This window comes from Chelonoidis abingdonii, chromosome 18 (assembly GCF_003597395.2).
Source record: "Chelonoidis abingdonii isolate Lonesome George chromosome 18, CheloAbing_2.0, whole genome shotgun sequence".
NCBI classification, from domain to species: Eukaryota; Metazoa; Chordata; order Testudines; family Testudinidae; genus Chelonoidis; species Chelonoidis abingdonii.
Genome location: NC_133786.1, coordinates 7,274,065 through 7,290,589, shown reverse-complemented (window position 1 = coordinate 7,290,589; position 16,525 = coordinate 7,274,065). Strand labels below are relative to the sequence as shown.

Below are 16,525 nucleotides of genomic sequence, written 5' to 3'. Positions count from 1 at the left end.
ACTGTCTCATCTTCTGCAGAACTGAACTTAACATCTTCCCTCCTGATCCACTCCCATTCGCTACCTTCATTAATACTCCACTACCTTCTTCCTCCTAGGCCCATAACCTCATTATCATTGATTTCTCTCCTTCTCCCCCTATATCCAGTTCCTTTGCTAAGGCCCATTACCACATCTTCATTATAATCAAAGTCTTCCCTTTGATTACAGTCTCCACTGCTAAAGGCTTTGTCATCTCTTGACTTCACCACGTAGTAATAATTTTTATTGCAGCAGCACCTATCAGCCCCAGCCAGGAATCAGAGCCCTATTGTGCTAGGTGCTGCAGAAACAGAATAAGATCACTGTCTGCTGCCCCAAAGAGCTTAGCCATCACTCATCACTGTAACCATCTCCTTTCTGGCCTCCCTATTTCTCCTCTTTGCAACCTCCAGTCTAAACCAAACATTGCTGCTAACCTCACTTTCGTCTCTTGTCACTGAGCTTATCAGCCATATTTAATCTGAATCCCCCCACAGACAGGAAGCCACTTACTGCACTAAACACAAGGGTCTCACATGTTAATTCCAGGTCCCTACACAATCATGTTCCCTGCTTTTTCTTCTCATCTATTTACTTACCTCCATATTTTCCAATTCTCAGTTTTGTTCTCTCTGTACTGTGCTGCCTCTTAGCCCTGAAACAGTCTCCCCTCTTCTAAGTGCCTTTTAAATCCCTCCTTAAAACCCACTTCTTCCAGGAAGCCTTCTCCTCCCAATGTTGTCTCCACCTGCCACCTTTCCTGAACTTCTGCTCTATTCTTTCCTTCATTTGCCTTGTCTGTCTTAGACTGTAAGTGCTTTGGGTCTTTTATGTTTGTAAATTTATGATGCCATATAAGTGAGTGATAATTAATACTAAGACTGTTATGCAGAGGTGCTGGTCTAGCATGGCTGGTGTGCTCCACCTCTGATGAGATTGCTTGTTAGCAGCTGGTGACTGATTTGTATACATCATCTCCAGAGTGCTATGGGATCTATCAGGGTGAAAAGTACTTGAGAGCTGGCTCACCATTTCTACATGGCTATCCTCACCTGTGGTGGTACTTTTGTTTGAGTGGCTGTAGCACGTATCTGAGGCACTGATGCAGGTTGCTGCTGCTGTGTTACCACTGGGGTTTGCTGAGACACAGGTGGGAGGCTGGACTGCGCAGTGACCACTCGGACCTGGGGGAGTCCCGAGGAGGAGGCAGTATGGCTTACCACCCTGGCGGGAGGTGGCTGTGGCCCAGCCTGCGTCTGTGCACTCTGACCTGTGGAGAGCAGTGTCCCAAGCTGGGGCATAGGAGGAGATGACACCAAGAGAACGCTATGGAGAAATGGAAAGTCAGTGGGTTAATGAAGTTATAAAAAAAAAAAACAAACAACACAACAAGAGAGACCAACAGTGCCCACAGCTGATGCATTTAACTTCTTCTCTGCTGATACTGGAACAAAGGAGTGCAGGGGAAGCATTACCTTTGGCTTGGCTTAGCTGGCTCCGGTCCAACACTTGGAACAGTCTTGCTAACCACAGAGACTGGAGGAGGTGAAATGGGTGTTGCTGGCAAGGCTGGTGTGGTGGGCGTCACTGGAGTCACAGGGGTTGGTGGCATGCTGGAGTCACTGAGGCTCAGCTGGCTTGGTTCTGAAGCGCTGCTGGGGAACACTTTCACTGAACTCTCCTTGCTACTAGACTTCTGCAACAGAAGCACAACTGGAGTGAGGGTCCTTATGGAAACAAGCGCAGTAGTTCACTGCGCAGGGATATTGTGGGTGAGACCTTAAAAATGGAGGCACTGTTCTCTGCGCGGACGTAAATGAGCCCTTAAAGTATCTTCCATAAAAGGAAGACCTTGGGGTTACAGGATAAAGATTCTCCTCCCTTCCCAGTGTGGCACAGGGTGACTGGAGCTATTTGGCTACTGGTGCTTTCAGGGGTGACTGCATTTCAGTAGTGGAGGATGTATGCAGATTTCTTAGTCTTCTATTTCCACTATGTCAGACAGACCTAATAATCTCATACCTCCTGCTGCCAGCTCACTAGTTTTGTAACTGGAAATAATTTTGCTCAAAAATTATTTAGTGCTAATAAAAAATGCTGGAGTGACAGCCCTGGAGAATGAAGTCCTCTATTTAATCACAGCTCAAGTACAGCACAGACAATGGCAAGACAAGTGACACACACACACACCATCCTGCCAATGAGCTTCAACTTCGAGAAGGATACATAATTCCATTTCATTGGCCTCTCTGCTGAGCCCACCACCACCAATGACTATTAGTGACAACTGTGGTATGGATTTTGTAGCATGGACAATTGTCCACTGGGAACTGGACTGAGACTCACCAATTCATTCTACGTGTGTGAATGTAACTCCAACAGATGGTAATGATTTGAAGCTCTATGAACATGGACTGAATATGAACCAATAGCCTCAAGCTGAAAAGTTCAGCGTCCCACTCCCAAAGCCATCCTACCCCGTGTATTCTTTGTACCACACACTTGCACAAAGCAACTTACTATCTTGGCTGGAGGTTTAGGTTTCTGCTGGAGCGCTTTCTTGGCCTTTGCTGCAGCAGCTTGAGCCTGGTGAATCCGTTCTGCAGACAGGAACAATTGGGGGACAATCCCTGAATAAAGAAAAACTGAGGCAGCAGACTTGAATGACCATTCACCAACTTTAGATTTGTCCTGAGACACACCATATCAAAAGTTGTCAGTTGCCAATCAACAAAAAATAAATCAGACTGAAAGATGTGAAAGTTTGGCCAAGATGATGGAAATCCATGTGAAAAAAATGTGCACAAAAACACAGACAATTGCATATGCATCTACTACACCTGTACACCGTGTATGTACACCTGTACACATTTCTTGCACATGGATCACTACTTCTCTGGACAAACACTCAAATCTTTCAACTTGATACATTATTCTGATTATCAATGCTCAACAGCTAATGGTATGGTGTCATAAAGACCAGAAACTAACTAGAAAGGGAAGTGAAATCGACTATACTCATTTCATTACCCAAGATGAGCAAATAATAAACAGAACGAAAGATGAAAAATAAGATTTTTAACATTTTCTAATTTCTAATGATGTAAATGGTATTTCACAGATCCCAAGGCCAGAAGGGATCACTGTGATCAACCAGTCTGACCTCTTGTATAACACAGGCCATAGAACTGCCCCAAAATAATACCTAGAGCAGATCTTTTAGAAAAACATCTGATCTTGATTTAAAAATTGCCAGGGATGGAGAATCCACCACGACCCTTGGTAAAATGTTCCAGGTATTCCAGAGTTAAAAATTTGTGCCATATTTCCAGTGTGAATTTGTCTAGCTTCATCTCTCAGCCAATGGGTTGCATTATACCTTTATTTGCTCCATTGAAGAGCCTGTTACATATTTATTCCTTTGCTTTGTTAAGCTAAATAGACTGAGTTTCTTGAGTCTTATCATTATCAGACTTATTTTCAAACCCTTTAATCATTCTCATGGCTCTCCTTTGAACTCTCTCCAAACTATCAACATCCTTCTTGAACTGTGGATAGCAGAGCTGGCCACAGTATTCCAGAAGTGGTCACACCAGTGACCAATACAGAGGTAAAAAGCTCTCTGCTCCTACTCGAGATTCTCCTGTTTATGCATTCCAGGATCCCATTAGCTCTTCTGACAGGGTATGACATTGGGAAGCTCACTTTCAGCTGATTATCCGCCACAACCCCCAAATCATTTTCAGAGCCACTGCTTCCCTACTGCTGTAATAACAGGCCAGGACATTTTTAACCTGACATCAACCCTTTAAAATCTCAATATGAATATTTGAAACTGAACTTTAAAGTGTCAAAAACAAGTTCAGTCCAGATGCTTCACGGCTCCCTACAGCAAGCACCTACCAAACTCCTCTTCACTCCTGTCCCGGTGCAGGTATATCCACAGTTTGCGTCCAATATCGTATTTCACACAGGGATCTTTCTCGTAGTGTAGCCGGTCCAGGGCACCGCTCACAACTGTATTAACCTGAAAAACAGAACTCGCAGTAAACTAAACGTGCTCAAACTTTGCCCAAACAATGGCCATATTCACAAAAGACCAGGAATTTAAAGGCTGAACCTATCTTGCATAAAAATGGAAGCGATTATTAACGAACCTCATTTGAACAAGGAGGTACAGCTTTTGGAGAATACAGCTTCCAGCCTATGCTGCTGTTTATCTACCCAGATCAAGATGAAGCTTCACACTGCTGAGACCTTCAACTCTGTAGCAAAGGTGAGAGCAGTATGAACTCTGTGGGCCACATTTGGCCTGCTAGCTGAATTTTGGCCATCCAAAGCCCAAATAGGGTGCGGGTGCTGTAGTGGCCCAATGAAATGGTATACAGCTCCCATTTCCACCTCCATGAGCCACAAGATACCGGGCCTAATGTCCATCACCAAATAGTGCCCATCTTCATCAGTGGATTTTTTTTTTTAGGAGGTGATGGTGGTTTCTGAGGCTTAGAAATGGCAACCATCCCTATATGGACTATTGTCATCCAACTTACTTGGGCACTGGTGACATCGGGAGCCAGGAACTGGGAATCTTTAAGCAGCTCACAGATTTCAGCACGTGTACCCTCTCCATTAGGAAGGCGGGCCGCAGCATCTCTAACTGAGACAACAGGAAAACAAGGCTTAGTCAGGGCTCCAACTGCAAATCTTAGCAACTGTCTTCAAACCCTTCAATTTATATTTTCCTGTTTTGTGTCTCCATCTCAGTCACAGGCTCCCCATCATGGGCTCTTTCCCTCTTTCCTTGACTGAGGAGAGTTTCCCACGGATCCCTTTCCAGAACCCACCATACTGATACTGCATAAATGGCAAAGGGCAGCTCCAGTGCAACATGCAGTATCTTCAACCCCTGCAGGCCTGTGGGCTGGACGGACTAACTCAGGGGTGCGCATTCTGGCTCTGCCACTCAACGTCAAACATCCAAACTTTGCAATACAGAAGGCCAATCTGGCAACCAGCAGCCCAAGAGCTGTACCTAATCTGCATGTACTCTTCTATAATGGTTTAAAGCAAAATACCTTCTGCACTAACATTTGCTCCTGCTTGAAACTTCCCTCTTAATCAGTAGAGATTGTTTCAGCAATAGAAACCCACAACTGCTAAAGATGATCTTCCAAATGTAGTTACAGGGAGGGGCAGCTATGAGTCATGGCTATCTCTGCCTGTACCGTGGACTATGCCTTTGGGCCTTCTGCCAGAAGACTTAACACTCCGCTTCATGAAGCGACAGTACCATGGCGCACTCAGGCATGAGTTAAATCCCCATGGCTCATAGTTCCTAACAGGCTCTTTCCAAAACTAAGACCTGATCTGTAATGGAACCATATCTCTTTCTACAGTGAGCATAAAAATGTAAAACAGAAACATTGTGAAAAATGTTATCCATGGGAGCATATGACAAGAGCCAGCTTTCTAAAACAAAGTTGGATTCACCTCCACTCTACATCTTTCCATCAACTTCTCTCACTTTGGCTACTGCAGACCCTATTCCGTACTGCCTGAGTCCAGCATGTGCAGAATGCTGACACCCACCTTCTCATACACCTCATCCACTTCGCCCAACAATTCCCCTGGGGCCCCTTTATATCAGGATCCAGCCCAAAAAACCTCTCCCCATTTCCAAACCTTCCATGGTTTGCTCCAACCAGCCTCAAGGATCTCATTTCTCTCCTTCCCTGTTTTACTCCCCATTTCCTGTTTCTCTCTCAACTGCAAAAAAAACATCTTCTCTTCTGCTGTTCCTGCCATCTGGAACAGCCTCCCTGAATCTCTCCAGCTCCTTACCAGCTCCTCATTTGAAACATGTTTCTTCTTTGCCTATGTTACCCAATTCCCCATTCCTCCTGCTAAGATTTTGCTGTATGACTCCCTGTGTGAGGCAACTTGTATGAATTTTTTTTAAAAAAAAAGCTGTATTGCAGATGACACCGCCACCTTACCAAGAGACAAGATGGTGACATATGCAGGCCTGTCAGATCGCAGGAGAGAATGCTCCCGGGCTTTGTTCAGCGAGGTCTCCTTGTCAAACACTCCCTTCACGGGACCAACCACTGACTCAAAGCCATGCATGCGAAAGGTGAAGGCCTTGTGGGGCTGGCTGTAACGGTAGCGCTCCTGGATGTGGGAAGATGGGAGAGGACACAGCTCATCAGGAGGTATATGGTGACGGAGTCTTAGCACATTTGACAATTAGCCATGTATCCAAAGAGCAGAACATCTGCACTATAACTTGGGTGAAATGACTATCATTCTTCATGCTTCAGGGTGTGAGGCAGTACCAGTCAGGTCAGGAAGAATTATCTCCCATGATTCAACATCATGCACTATGAAGTGCACTAGGGGGTTTTAAGCCTCTCCCTGAAGCATCTGATAACTGGTGCCCTGGGGTCCTAATTCAATATAACATCTCTTACACAAAGGATTATTTTTAATACAAATGAAATGTGTTGTGTTTGAATTGGCTAATCTAACAATCAGTTAGAGTCAAGGGGGGAGAAATGTGAAGTGTTGCAAAATATTAAGCAACTATCACAAGTGTCAAATCATTTAGAGATTCCCAACATGAAAGGTGAATTCCACCAGGTTATTTCCTTTTGGTGAATGGAGCCAGCACAGGTGACAGAAACCATATTACATCCAGGTGGTAAAGATTCTCATGCCAATGTATACCCCACCATTCTACCACACCTTAAGTGGGAAAGTGACCTGCTGCATACACGTCACACTGTTGAACAAAAGCTGAATATGAAGCATACATATGGAAGAGGTGAAGAGCAATTTTCCTAGTGCACAGGCCCTTACATGGACTGCCAGCCTGTAAGATGCATTGAGACCAACATCTACTACAAATATCTTCTACACTGACTATTTCCTGGTGTGCGTGCAACCATGCTCCACTGCCTGCTGGTGGATGGAATCAGACCCGCTCAAGAGTACTGATTAGGTGACCGTCAAGTGGTGGGAAGCTGCAACATGGATGCAAGCCTTAATATTACTGATTTGAATATATTCTCTCCTTTATCCCAAGTGGGAAACACTAGTGTATGTAGCACTGAAAGTACTGGGCTCTATTCTCAATGCAACGTGCTGTGAAGCCTGCATGAAGGCAGCACAGATTTATTACAATTGTTCTCGTTTTCACTGTAAAAAGTTTGCAGAAGATATTTGACTCCTGTTCTAAATTATCCTACTTGCCAGATGACTTAAGCACAAGCACATTGAAACAGTGGATTCTTCCCTCACCTGCTCCTGGAAAACGCGTTTCTCCTCCCCAGTGCTGGGACGGACCACATAGTCAGTCCTTCTGAAACAAAGATTAGTGTCAGTCCTCAGTGACTACAGTCAAACTATAGATCCAAAGGACATCAAGCAGGACACAGCCTACCTACAAATGTGTCTCACACAGGAGGAACAGATTCTGAATAAATCTACGTTAATACAGAGCCTTTCATCTTTAAGGATCTCAAAGCATTCTCCAAACTGAATCCACGCAAAAGCATCATCATCATCTAGAAGTGAGAGAAGGGTTCTGGGAGTCAGGAGACATGGGTCCTATCCCCAACTCTGTCACTGAAATCCTATCTGGATTGTGGGAAAAGTCAGTTCACCTCTCTGCACCCCCATTTATGTGTCAGTATTTGTACTTGTCTCACAACCTTCCTGTGAGGTAGATTTCTTAAAATACATACAGCTCTGAGACAATGACAGAAGAGGTTCTGCAGAAATGCACATGATCTGTAATTTAGGGAGCATCAAAATGCTGTTACTGCTAGGATGGAAGGTAGTATCTGTCTAACAAAGCACACTCACATTACACAGAAATTTAAGCAGGAAGCAAAGAAGAATTTCCCAAGTAACTGAAATAGTAGGAAGAACTTAAGGAGGAAGAGTCTAAATTGCCAGAGTAGGAATTTGGCCAGGACAACAAACTCAACCTGAGATCTGAAAACCCAGCTATGGTCTGTAGTGACGGTTCTATGGTCAGAAATGCACAAAACGAGCACAGAATCCAGCTCATGCTCCTGGTGCTGTACTGGCTCTGCAAGACTTATTTTGATAAAGGTCTGTTTATGTCATTAGTAAAGTCATCAGCAAAGATCTTGACTAAGTGGCCCTGACAAAAGCTTTACGAAGAGAAAAGACAGTATGTGGTGACGGCTGCTCCAGAAGCAGCGGTTCAGGCCCAGAGGCTGATGATCCAATCCCACAGCTTTAGTAGGCATTCACAGGCCTGGGCTTTAAGACAGCCTCATTGCTAAATACTTACACCCGGGGAATCGGTGTGGTGGCGTCTGAGCTGTCTTCATTTTCCTGTCAAGAAACAAAGAGAAATGTCAGCCTGTGATATCTGCTATTATCTGTCTACAACCCTGCTGGCATCTATGCTACTGAAGGAGAGACTGCCTTACCTTGAAAAACGTCTGGTCTTTGGTCTCCAACCAGAGCTGGAAGAGCGCTACCAGTTCCTTCTCGTGGTCTTGGGAAGAGCCTGGTACAAAAAGTCCCAGAAGAAAAAATGGTTAGGAGAAGTTCTTTATTCTTTATGGAGCCAGCACCATCCTACCTGTACATCCTGATCAGTTCCCACCACCTCCCCCACTCTGCATACCTTCAGCTCCAGGGCAACTTCCACTTACAGATAAGTCAAACTCCATACACACCATTATTACGCTAGAGTTAAATATACACCGGCTGTTCAGGAAGCCCTAGCTATCCCACAGGTGGATACAGCAGTACAGTGAAGGAACAGTCAATATCCAACTCCCCAAACTTCAGCAATGGCAGGCAAGATTCTGTGGGATAAGTGCATCTGATACTGACAGATGATCCTCACTCAGTGCTCCAAGTGAACCGCAGGAAAGTGAAACCCAGTCCCCCAATCCCTGAGCAGAAAATTCCCACACCAAAATTCTGAAGGGAGAGCAGGAGTACCTTCCTGAGTCCAAAGCTCACAATCGGTTTAAGCCTGTAAATATGAGCAAGAATCACTGTGGTTAAGGACAGGAAGTTTTGCCTGGTGGCTAGAGCACAGAACTACAAGTCAAGAGGTTGGGACCCTATTCCTTGCTCTGCCATTTACTTACTGACACCCGGGGCAAGCATCCATCAAGCTATGCCTCACTTCCCCCATCTGTAACACTTGCCTGCCTCACAGAGGACTGAGGAGCTTAATTAATGTCTACAGAATACACTGAGATCTTTGGGAGGAAGGCACTACAGAAGTGCCAACACAAAAAATGTTTTAGTGATGCTTGAAGGATGGAAGTGAAGGTCTACAACACAAAGAAACATGCTCCATCCCCTCTGGCCACTTACTCTACATAGCTGTCCCATGTGTATCATTGAGTCTTTACTGGTGGCACAGACAAGACTTTCCTCTTGTAAGTCTTGCAGCTTATAGAGGTCTTGCCATAGCTAACAGCAGAGAAAGTAGCTGACTACTGCAATAGCTGCTCTTCTCATTTCGCCAAGCTGCAGTCAGTTGGGAAGGAAACACCCAGACAAAACATCTGATCTTAACTTTTTAGAAAACATGGTACGAAACAAGTTACCTACCAAGTAATTTCCACTGCTGAGTTTTTTCCTTGAATTCCACAAAGGGAGAAAAGCTGGAAGGAACATCTGCAATGGAAGAGATAAAGGCATTTCACATCCATGTTCCACAGACGCCTTACAAAGGCACACATGCAAACTTTTATTACTGTCTTTCAAGCTGCCGTTAGTCTCATGATGAAAAATAAAGCACTCTAACAGATTAAGTCACTACATCTCTAAATATGGAGTTGATGAAGGGTATTTTAGCAGGGCAGGGTGGCAGTGGAAACCTCAATAGACCAGAACAGAATACTGCGCCTTTCACTTATAGGTTGACAGTTTGAATCCTGTTCAGAATGAAAGAGACCAGAAGTGACCATATGTGGCCTCTCTTTGGCCAACATGAAACGAATTTGGGAAACATCAGCCCAGTTCCCAGTGAAAAACCCACATTGCAAAGACCAACCTCACAAATGATATTAACTACTCCTCTTTTAAAAGCCTCAGCTAAGCAGCCAGGGACCAAACGGACCATGGAGACTGAACTCTCTTTGTGCCCCCAGTGTTGGGGTCTTAATACAGGGCTCATAATGGAAGAAGCCTGCACTGCCAGTACCCAGGTCGTACCTGTTCTGGGGATAATCAGAGAACTTCAGTTCCCAGGGCTCTTTCAGGCTCCTTTCACCAGCACTCAGTTCAACATACAAAGTTTATAAAGATATCAGGAACCAAGCTGGGTCCCAAGCACTGTGGTAACAGGATACAAAACAACGGCAACAACACTGAACTATGCTGCAGAACCCCTATCAGAGGTACAAGCAACGCTGGCCATGACTCAGTGCTTTTGTGAATTAATTGCTGACTAGAGTTAAAATACAGACCAGCACAGATAAAAACAGTAATTCTGTTTGTACTGGAGTTTGAATAAGCGAGTTTTACCTCTGCAGTCACCAGTCAGATATTGCAGAGCAGGTAAAACCAGTTCTGACCAATTAGGGGCAAAGGAGAACCAGCTATTCAGAGTGCTTGCAGGGGAAGACTGCCAATCCAGAACTTTATCCTCAAGCTGAAAAAGAAAACAAGATGCATTTACAGTGTCTTTCATACAAGCGCTAAAGGTTTAATATATAGAATTAATAGAATATACAGCAGAGAGAAAGAAAGGGTAGTCAGAAAGAAAAAGATGTGACCAGCTGAATTGTGCAGAGACACACATAGGAGGAGCATATGTCAGATAACAGAAGTTGCAGAGGAGAAAGCTCTTGCACCAGTGTGAATGAAGGCTGCATATGTGAAAAACAAGTTGCACCCCCCTCATCTGTAGTTAATATATGAAGAGGAAAAAAGGGAGAGAGAAGTTCTACAGTCAGATGGGTTCAAATTTATTATGAATGATGCAAAAGTCTACTTCCCCTGAGTTTATGAAACATGTTTAAAACCAAGATGGGTATCTAAAGGCTTGTTCATTTGATTCAGGTGGAATCACTGATGTGTAACTAACACAAAATTCCCTAATTTTGCTGAATCTAGAAAGACTTCTACAAGACCTATCAATTAGTAGATCCTTACCACAGAGAGACTAGTAGGTCCTTCTAGAAGGAGGATCTCCAGAAGGAGAGAGAAGAAGCTGGAAGAGATTTCATTTACTCCAATGCATGGCTTGATCTCTTCAAGAGGTCTTTGAATGAAGAAAAACATAAAATGTTCAATAATTTGGGTTTAGTAACATTTTACCAGCATTTCACATACACACAGAAATGAGGATCAACCCTATATAATTACATAAGCTTATGCACCACAAGCTGCATGGAACAGAGGCAAGCAGCCTTCCTCATGGTTCCCTCCAAACCTATATGGGGGAAAAGGCTCACAATCAAATGAGACAGCTGTGACTTTCCCCCAATAATGATGAAAGAGTGAAGAGCTGCTAAGCATGGGTTAGAGCCAGACATGGTACAGGCAAAGATTATTCCATAGCTCTGCCAGTGAACCTCAGTCCTGAGCTACTCCAGCTCTGGAAACTGTACGGAGCTTTGCCAATGCACCTCAATCAATCCACTAAACCCCACCACCATTTGACTTGAGAAGCTTTGTGACTAGTTGTATTAAAGAATGCTCCTGGTCCAGTTTACGAAATGGACTCTGTATCTCAGGCAGAAGGTCCCAAGCACTAAATGAACTTAAATTTTCACAGTGCCCTATCTCCAATGCAACTTTTAATCATGTTGTAACTGGGATTCCCAACTTGATTATAGTGGGCCTGCTGGTGGGGTTCTTAAGAACTGCGCTCACAGCAGGAGGCACATTTTCGAACCATGGCCTATGCCTTCCCATCCCATTTCATCCCAGAAGGAGGTGCTATGGGGATTATTTTAGAATTTCTGACAAAATAAGGGATTACTTCCACTCCGTTTATCCATTTTTGCTTAACAACTGTAGTTATATAAAATAGCTTGAAACAGGGAGGACTGATTCTGAGGGAAGGCCATTCGCTGTAATGCACATGCTGCACCACACTCAATGGGGAGCAGTCTGGATGAAAGCTAAACACAGCAGATGCCTTTAGAAGAGTTATTGGTGGTTGCAGGCACCTTCCCTGATCTGCAGCTACATCTCCACTATGACCTAAACACGGGATTCCCAGCTTGCCTACCTATACGAGCTCATTGAGAGCTCGCAAGGGAGTATAAAAGAAGTGTAGCTGCAACAGCTTAGTCGTGCCAATAGACAGGTGATTCAGGTGGATTTGTACTCAGCATGGCTTACCCATGCCACTGTTTCTGCTGCTCATGCTATCATGGCTAAACTACTATTTATACTCACGGTAGCTCTCAACGAGCTAATGCAAGTGTGTGTTTGTGAGCTGGGAATGATGTCCCTAGCTTCTAGTATAGATATAGCCTCTCTCTCTCTCACTCTCTGTCACACAGCCCCACACACACCCCCCATTCACTTTCTGGAAACCACTTACTCTTCTTTAACAGCTGACAGAGCAATGGTGGATGGGTCCTGTGATATTGGGGGGATTCCATCAGCGTTGCTAAAGGAGTCGGCCAAATCTTCCACCTCGGATTTAATAACCTTCAACTTTTTTTTCTTCTTTTCTTCCTTTTCTTTCACCTTCTTCTTCATGATGGCAAGGTCAAACAAGGCTTTGGATAAAATAGACAGAACACATCTCAGTGAAACATTTCAGTGTATAACATTAGGCATCAGAAATGAACTAGATACTCAGTTATGTATTTGGAAATGTATTTACCATGCATTTAATTCTTCCATCAAATTATTCCATTGGAGTTGAGATTAACTCTTTGGAGCACGTGACTGACTATTTTTGTATCTTTATAGGTGTTTGTATAACATTACACATATCCCCATATAACAGCAGTTCGCCCAGAACTGCTGCAAGACAAGCAGTCATTGCCACAGGACACTTATTCAATCTTCTGCATTATTTGTAGGGAGATTGCACAGGAAATCCCCCTCTCTTCCTCAGTGCACTGCTCTTGACTAGAGAAACTCTTTAGCTGGGGAAAGGGGTGTTTAAAAAATAGGTGAAATCTGAGATTGGGAAGACTGGTGTATTTACCTAGATCAGTGATTCCCCAAAACTAACAACCTGTGAACCCCTTTCACCAAAATGTCAAGTCTCATGAATCCCTTCCTAAAAATGAATATTTCTAGGGATTTTCTCCTTTACCTGAGTATAAAATATAAAAGCACTGATCTTGGAAATATAAAATTTGTTTTTATGACATGCTTATTATACACTATTATTAATTATTTATCATTATAGTATTTTTACTACATTATGAAAACAGTAATGCTCTTCCAAGATCTCACTTTCGTAGCTTGTAGCACTTTGAATAAACCTATTATAAGACAAGGCTCCCATGTTTTGTCAAGGAGTATCAGATGTGAAACAGCATGAAGGTCTTTAAGAGGCCAATTCAAATGGTTCCTTCTACACAAGCATTCAAGGCTTGAGTACTCCAGGCAAACAACATAGCTTAAACTTGCTCTTCATAATAATTTTAAAAACAATACTAGCTGCCTATTTAATTTTAAAAACAGCAAAAATATTCACCTGTCTTTCTATTTCTTAGAAGTCCTGAAGTTGAAATCTCCTCAGTGTGATAGATACGCTTGTTCTGATCTGCTTAGCTCTTAGAAGTCATGGGGCTGCTCATCCTGTGCTGCACAGGGTCCCCAGGGACAGCTCTGCCCACCATTAGGGAATTCCCCCTTCCCCCTCCCGAGAACCCCCTGTAACATTTTGCAAACCCCCAGAGGTTCATGAACACCAGTTTGGGAACCACTGACCTAGATATCTAACATGTCACATATTGCACTTACCTTCAGCTTTTCTTGTGCATGTAATCTCCTGTGTCTACACTATTTAGATCCAATGGCTTACCAAGTAACCATTCAATTGGAGTTATTTCCAAAAAGGAAATTTTTTCCAGACCCAAATCTATAGCAATGTTTATTTTTGTTAACATTCTGAGCTGTTTATTGGTAACAGGCAAACTGGACTGTAAGTTGATGGACAACCAACCACTCTCCTTCCCTCTGTAGAGCTGCAGCAACAGAAAGCCCAAGGGGCACAGTCTCATGACAACACTGCACCCAAGTCACTGACCTGCCAAGGAGCCCTTTCGGCCAGCATTCACACGGGTCATGATGTCATCGAGAGTCAGGTCCCCTGTCACTAGGTCAGGGTGGTCCTAGACAGGACAAAGAGGGATAGGGGAAAGAGGCACCAGAGAAAAAGGTGAGACCTAGAACTTATCTGCGGATTGACCACAGAAACTCAACTTACTGCAGGTGAACCGAGGAAACTACCTAACCCTCGTGGCACTCTCTACCTCAAAGCAGCCCCCTGGAACCTCCATATTCACCCCCTCACATAATTATGATATAGTTCAGGGGTCGGCAACCTTTCACAAGTGGTTTGCTGAGTCTTCATTTATTCACTCTGATTTAAGGTTTTGCATGCCAGTAATACATTTTAACGTTTTTAGAAGGGCTCTTTCTATAATTCTATACTATATAACTAAACTATAGTTGTATGTGAAGTAAAATATGTTTTTAAAATGTTTAAGAAGCTTCATTTAAAATTAAATTAAAATGCAAAGCCCCCCAGACTGGAGGCCAGGACCCGGGCAGCATGAGTGCCACTGAAAATCAGCTCACATGCCGCCTTTGGCACACGTGCCAGAGGTTGCCTACCCCGATATAGTTCATACAAAGCATGGCATATAGTCTACAAACAACATTTCATCTCCCCATAACCCATCACTGGTTGAGTTCCAGGAGACCTCTGCAGATGTCAGCATAAAAGACAAAAGCTGAATATCCATGTAGACTTAACCGTAGGGCATGATAAAGGTTAAACTGTGGTTATGCTTTGACAAGTGACAAAGCTCTCATGAGTTCCAGATGTATTCTCTCCATAGACCTAAACTGCAGTTTAGAACTCAAACATTTAACTCCTGGCACTTTCAGGGACCATGCCTGCAAAGCCATAATTCCCCAACACTCTGGGATTTGGAAACCAAGATTAATTTTATTTTTCGCCCTCAGAGACTCCAAACCCACAACCTAGCTGAAAATTTTGCTGAGGATACATGAGGAAGAATAGAACCCCACTTGGGTCTCCCCATAGCTGACTTTGTAGGGCTGAAAAAGGTAAAAACTTTTCACTGGGGGGTGGTAAGGCAGATATGACAGATGGAAAGTAGAGGACCTGTATGAGAAGGGGCCCTAAGAAATTATAATACTTTTACCAGCCATAACTGCACTACACCTTACAACTGACAGACAAGCTAAAGAACAAATAGGGGTAATCCCCAGCCCCACGTCTCCTAGGTGTCTTACAGGCTGACGTTTCCGTTTCTCATGATGCTTCTTCAGCATCACCTTCAGGTCATTCTCCCCAAAATCAAGTTTATCTGCAATGAAATAAATCCAAGAAAAACTATTACCAAAATTCCTTGTTAGTCTGTTATTACAGTAATTTAACATACCTTTTCCTCATCCATCCCTGCCTTCAACAATCTTCAAGTTTTAATAGTTAAATGCTACTTGACAGCTTGAAATTCAGTCTCTGACCCAACCAGACCAGGTCATGAAAAGCCACCACACTTCCTTGTCCAGCTTTACCTGGTGGTTTTCTTGGGAGTAGTGTGTAAGAGGAGTGTGCAGATTTGACTAGACAGCCCTAGCATTAGCTCCCTTGATATATAGTAACACTGTTCTATTTGCATTATGGGGTGCTGCTTTACCCATTAGAGAGTGAACACTGATGAACATACACATCACAACAACAGAGAGGAAAGATGGCTGTGTGTTAAAATATTAGTTTGCCTCAACAGAAAGGAGAGAACCGGAACGAGTATATTTAGAGACCTCATGGATCAAGAACAAAGTCAAGCATTACAAAAGATCATGTTCATGACTTCCTTGACTTTCCAGAAAGGACTGGAAGAAATCACCCTTCCTGAATAATGCTATGTCTATACTAGAGAGCTTACAGCAGCACAGTTGTACCGATGCAGCTGCATCGCTGTAAGATCTCTTGTGCAGCCGCTCTATGCTGATGGGAGAGAGCTCTCCCATTGACATACTGCTGTGCACACTACCATTTACACCAGCAAAAGATGTCACTCGGGGAGAGGTGTGCAGGGGCGCATGTTTCACACCCTTGAGCAACATAAGTTTTGCCGACATACGTGGTAGGGTAGACAAGGCCTAAGTAGTTCCAAGCACCACCTCACTACTTCACTTGTGCCTTCGCTCAGTTCTCACCTGCTGTTTTCATATCCAGAGTTGACAATGTGGGGATCACTCTGAGGGGAAGAGCTGGACTCGGGCAATGTGCTGGAGAATTTGGAAGCCAGGAACTTAGATC

At 43.7% G+C, this 16,525-nt stretch overlaps 1 protein-coding gene across 3 annotated transcripts in view; it reads right to left on the bottom strand.

The window, feature by feature from the left end:
- The window catches only part of NFRKB (nuclear factor related to kappaB binding protein), a 33,309-nt gene that overhangs the window by 8,917 nt on the left and 7,867 nt on the right, over positions 1–16,525 (bottom strand). Inside the window, exons 7-22 of one of the 3 annotated variants that reach the window (XM_032802354.2) lie at positions 16,423–16,524; positions 15,493–15,566; positions 14,255–14,339; positions 12,584–12,764; positions 11,182–11,290; positions 10,552–10,678; positions 9,634–9,699; positions 8,487–8,566; positions 8,345–8,388; positions 7,321–7,381; positions 6,018–6,192; positions 4,572–4,678; positions 3,925–4,048; positions 2,542–2,666; positions 1,497–1,717; positions 1,074–1,347 (exon numbers count right to left, since the gene is read on the bottom strand). In XM_032802354.2, the coding sequence (XP_032658245.1) occupies positions 1,074–1,347; positions 1,497–1,717; positions 2,542–2,666; positions 3,925–4,048; positions 4,572–4,678; positions 6,018–6,192; positions 7,321–7,381; positions 8,345–8,388; positions 8,487–8,566; positions 9,634–9,699; positions 10,552–10,678; positions 11,182–11,290; positions 12,584–12,764; positions 14,255–14,339; positions 15,493–15,566; positions 16,423–16,524 (1,955 nt within the window). The remainder of the gene's footprint in view (positions 1–1,073; positions 1,348–1,496; positions 1,718–2,541; positions 2,667–3,924; positions 4,049–4,571; positions 4,679–6,017; positions 6,193–7,320; positions 7,382–8,344; positions 8,389–8,486; positions 8,567–9,633; positions 9,700–10,551; positions 10,679–11,181; positions 11,291–12,583; positions 12,765–14,254; positions 14,340–15,492; positions 15,567–16,422; position 16,525) is intronic. The other 2 variants (XM_032802355.2, XM_032802357.2) reach the window with 2 other exon arrangements.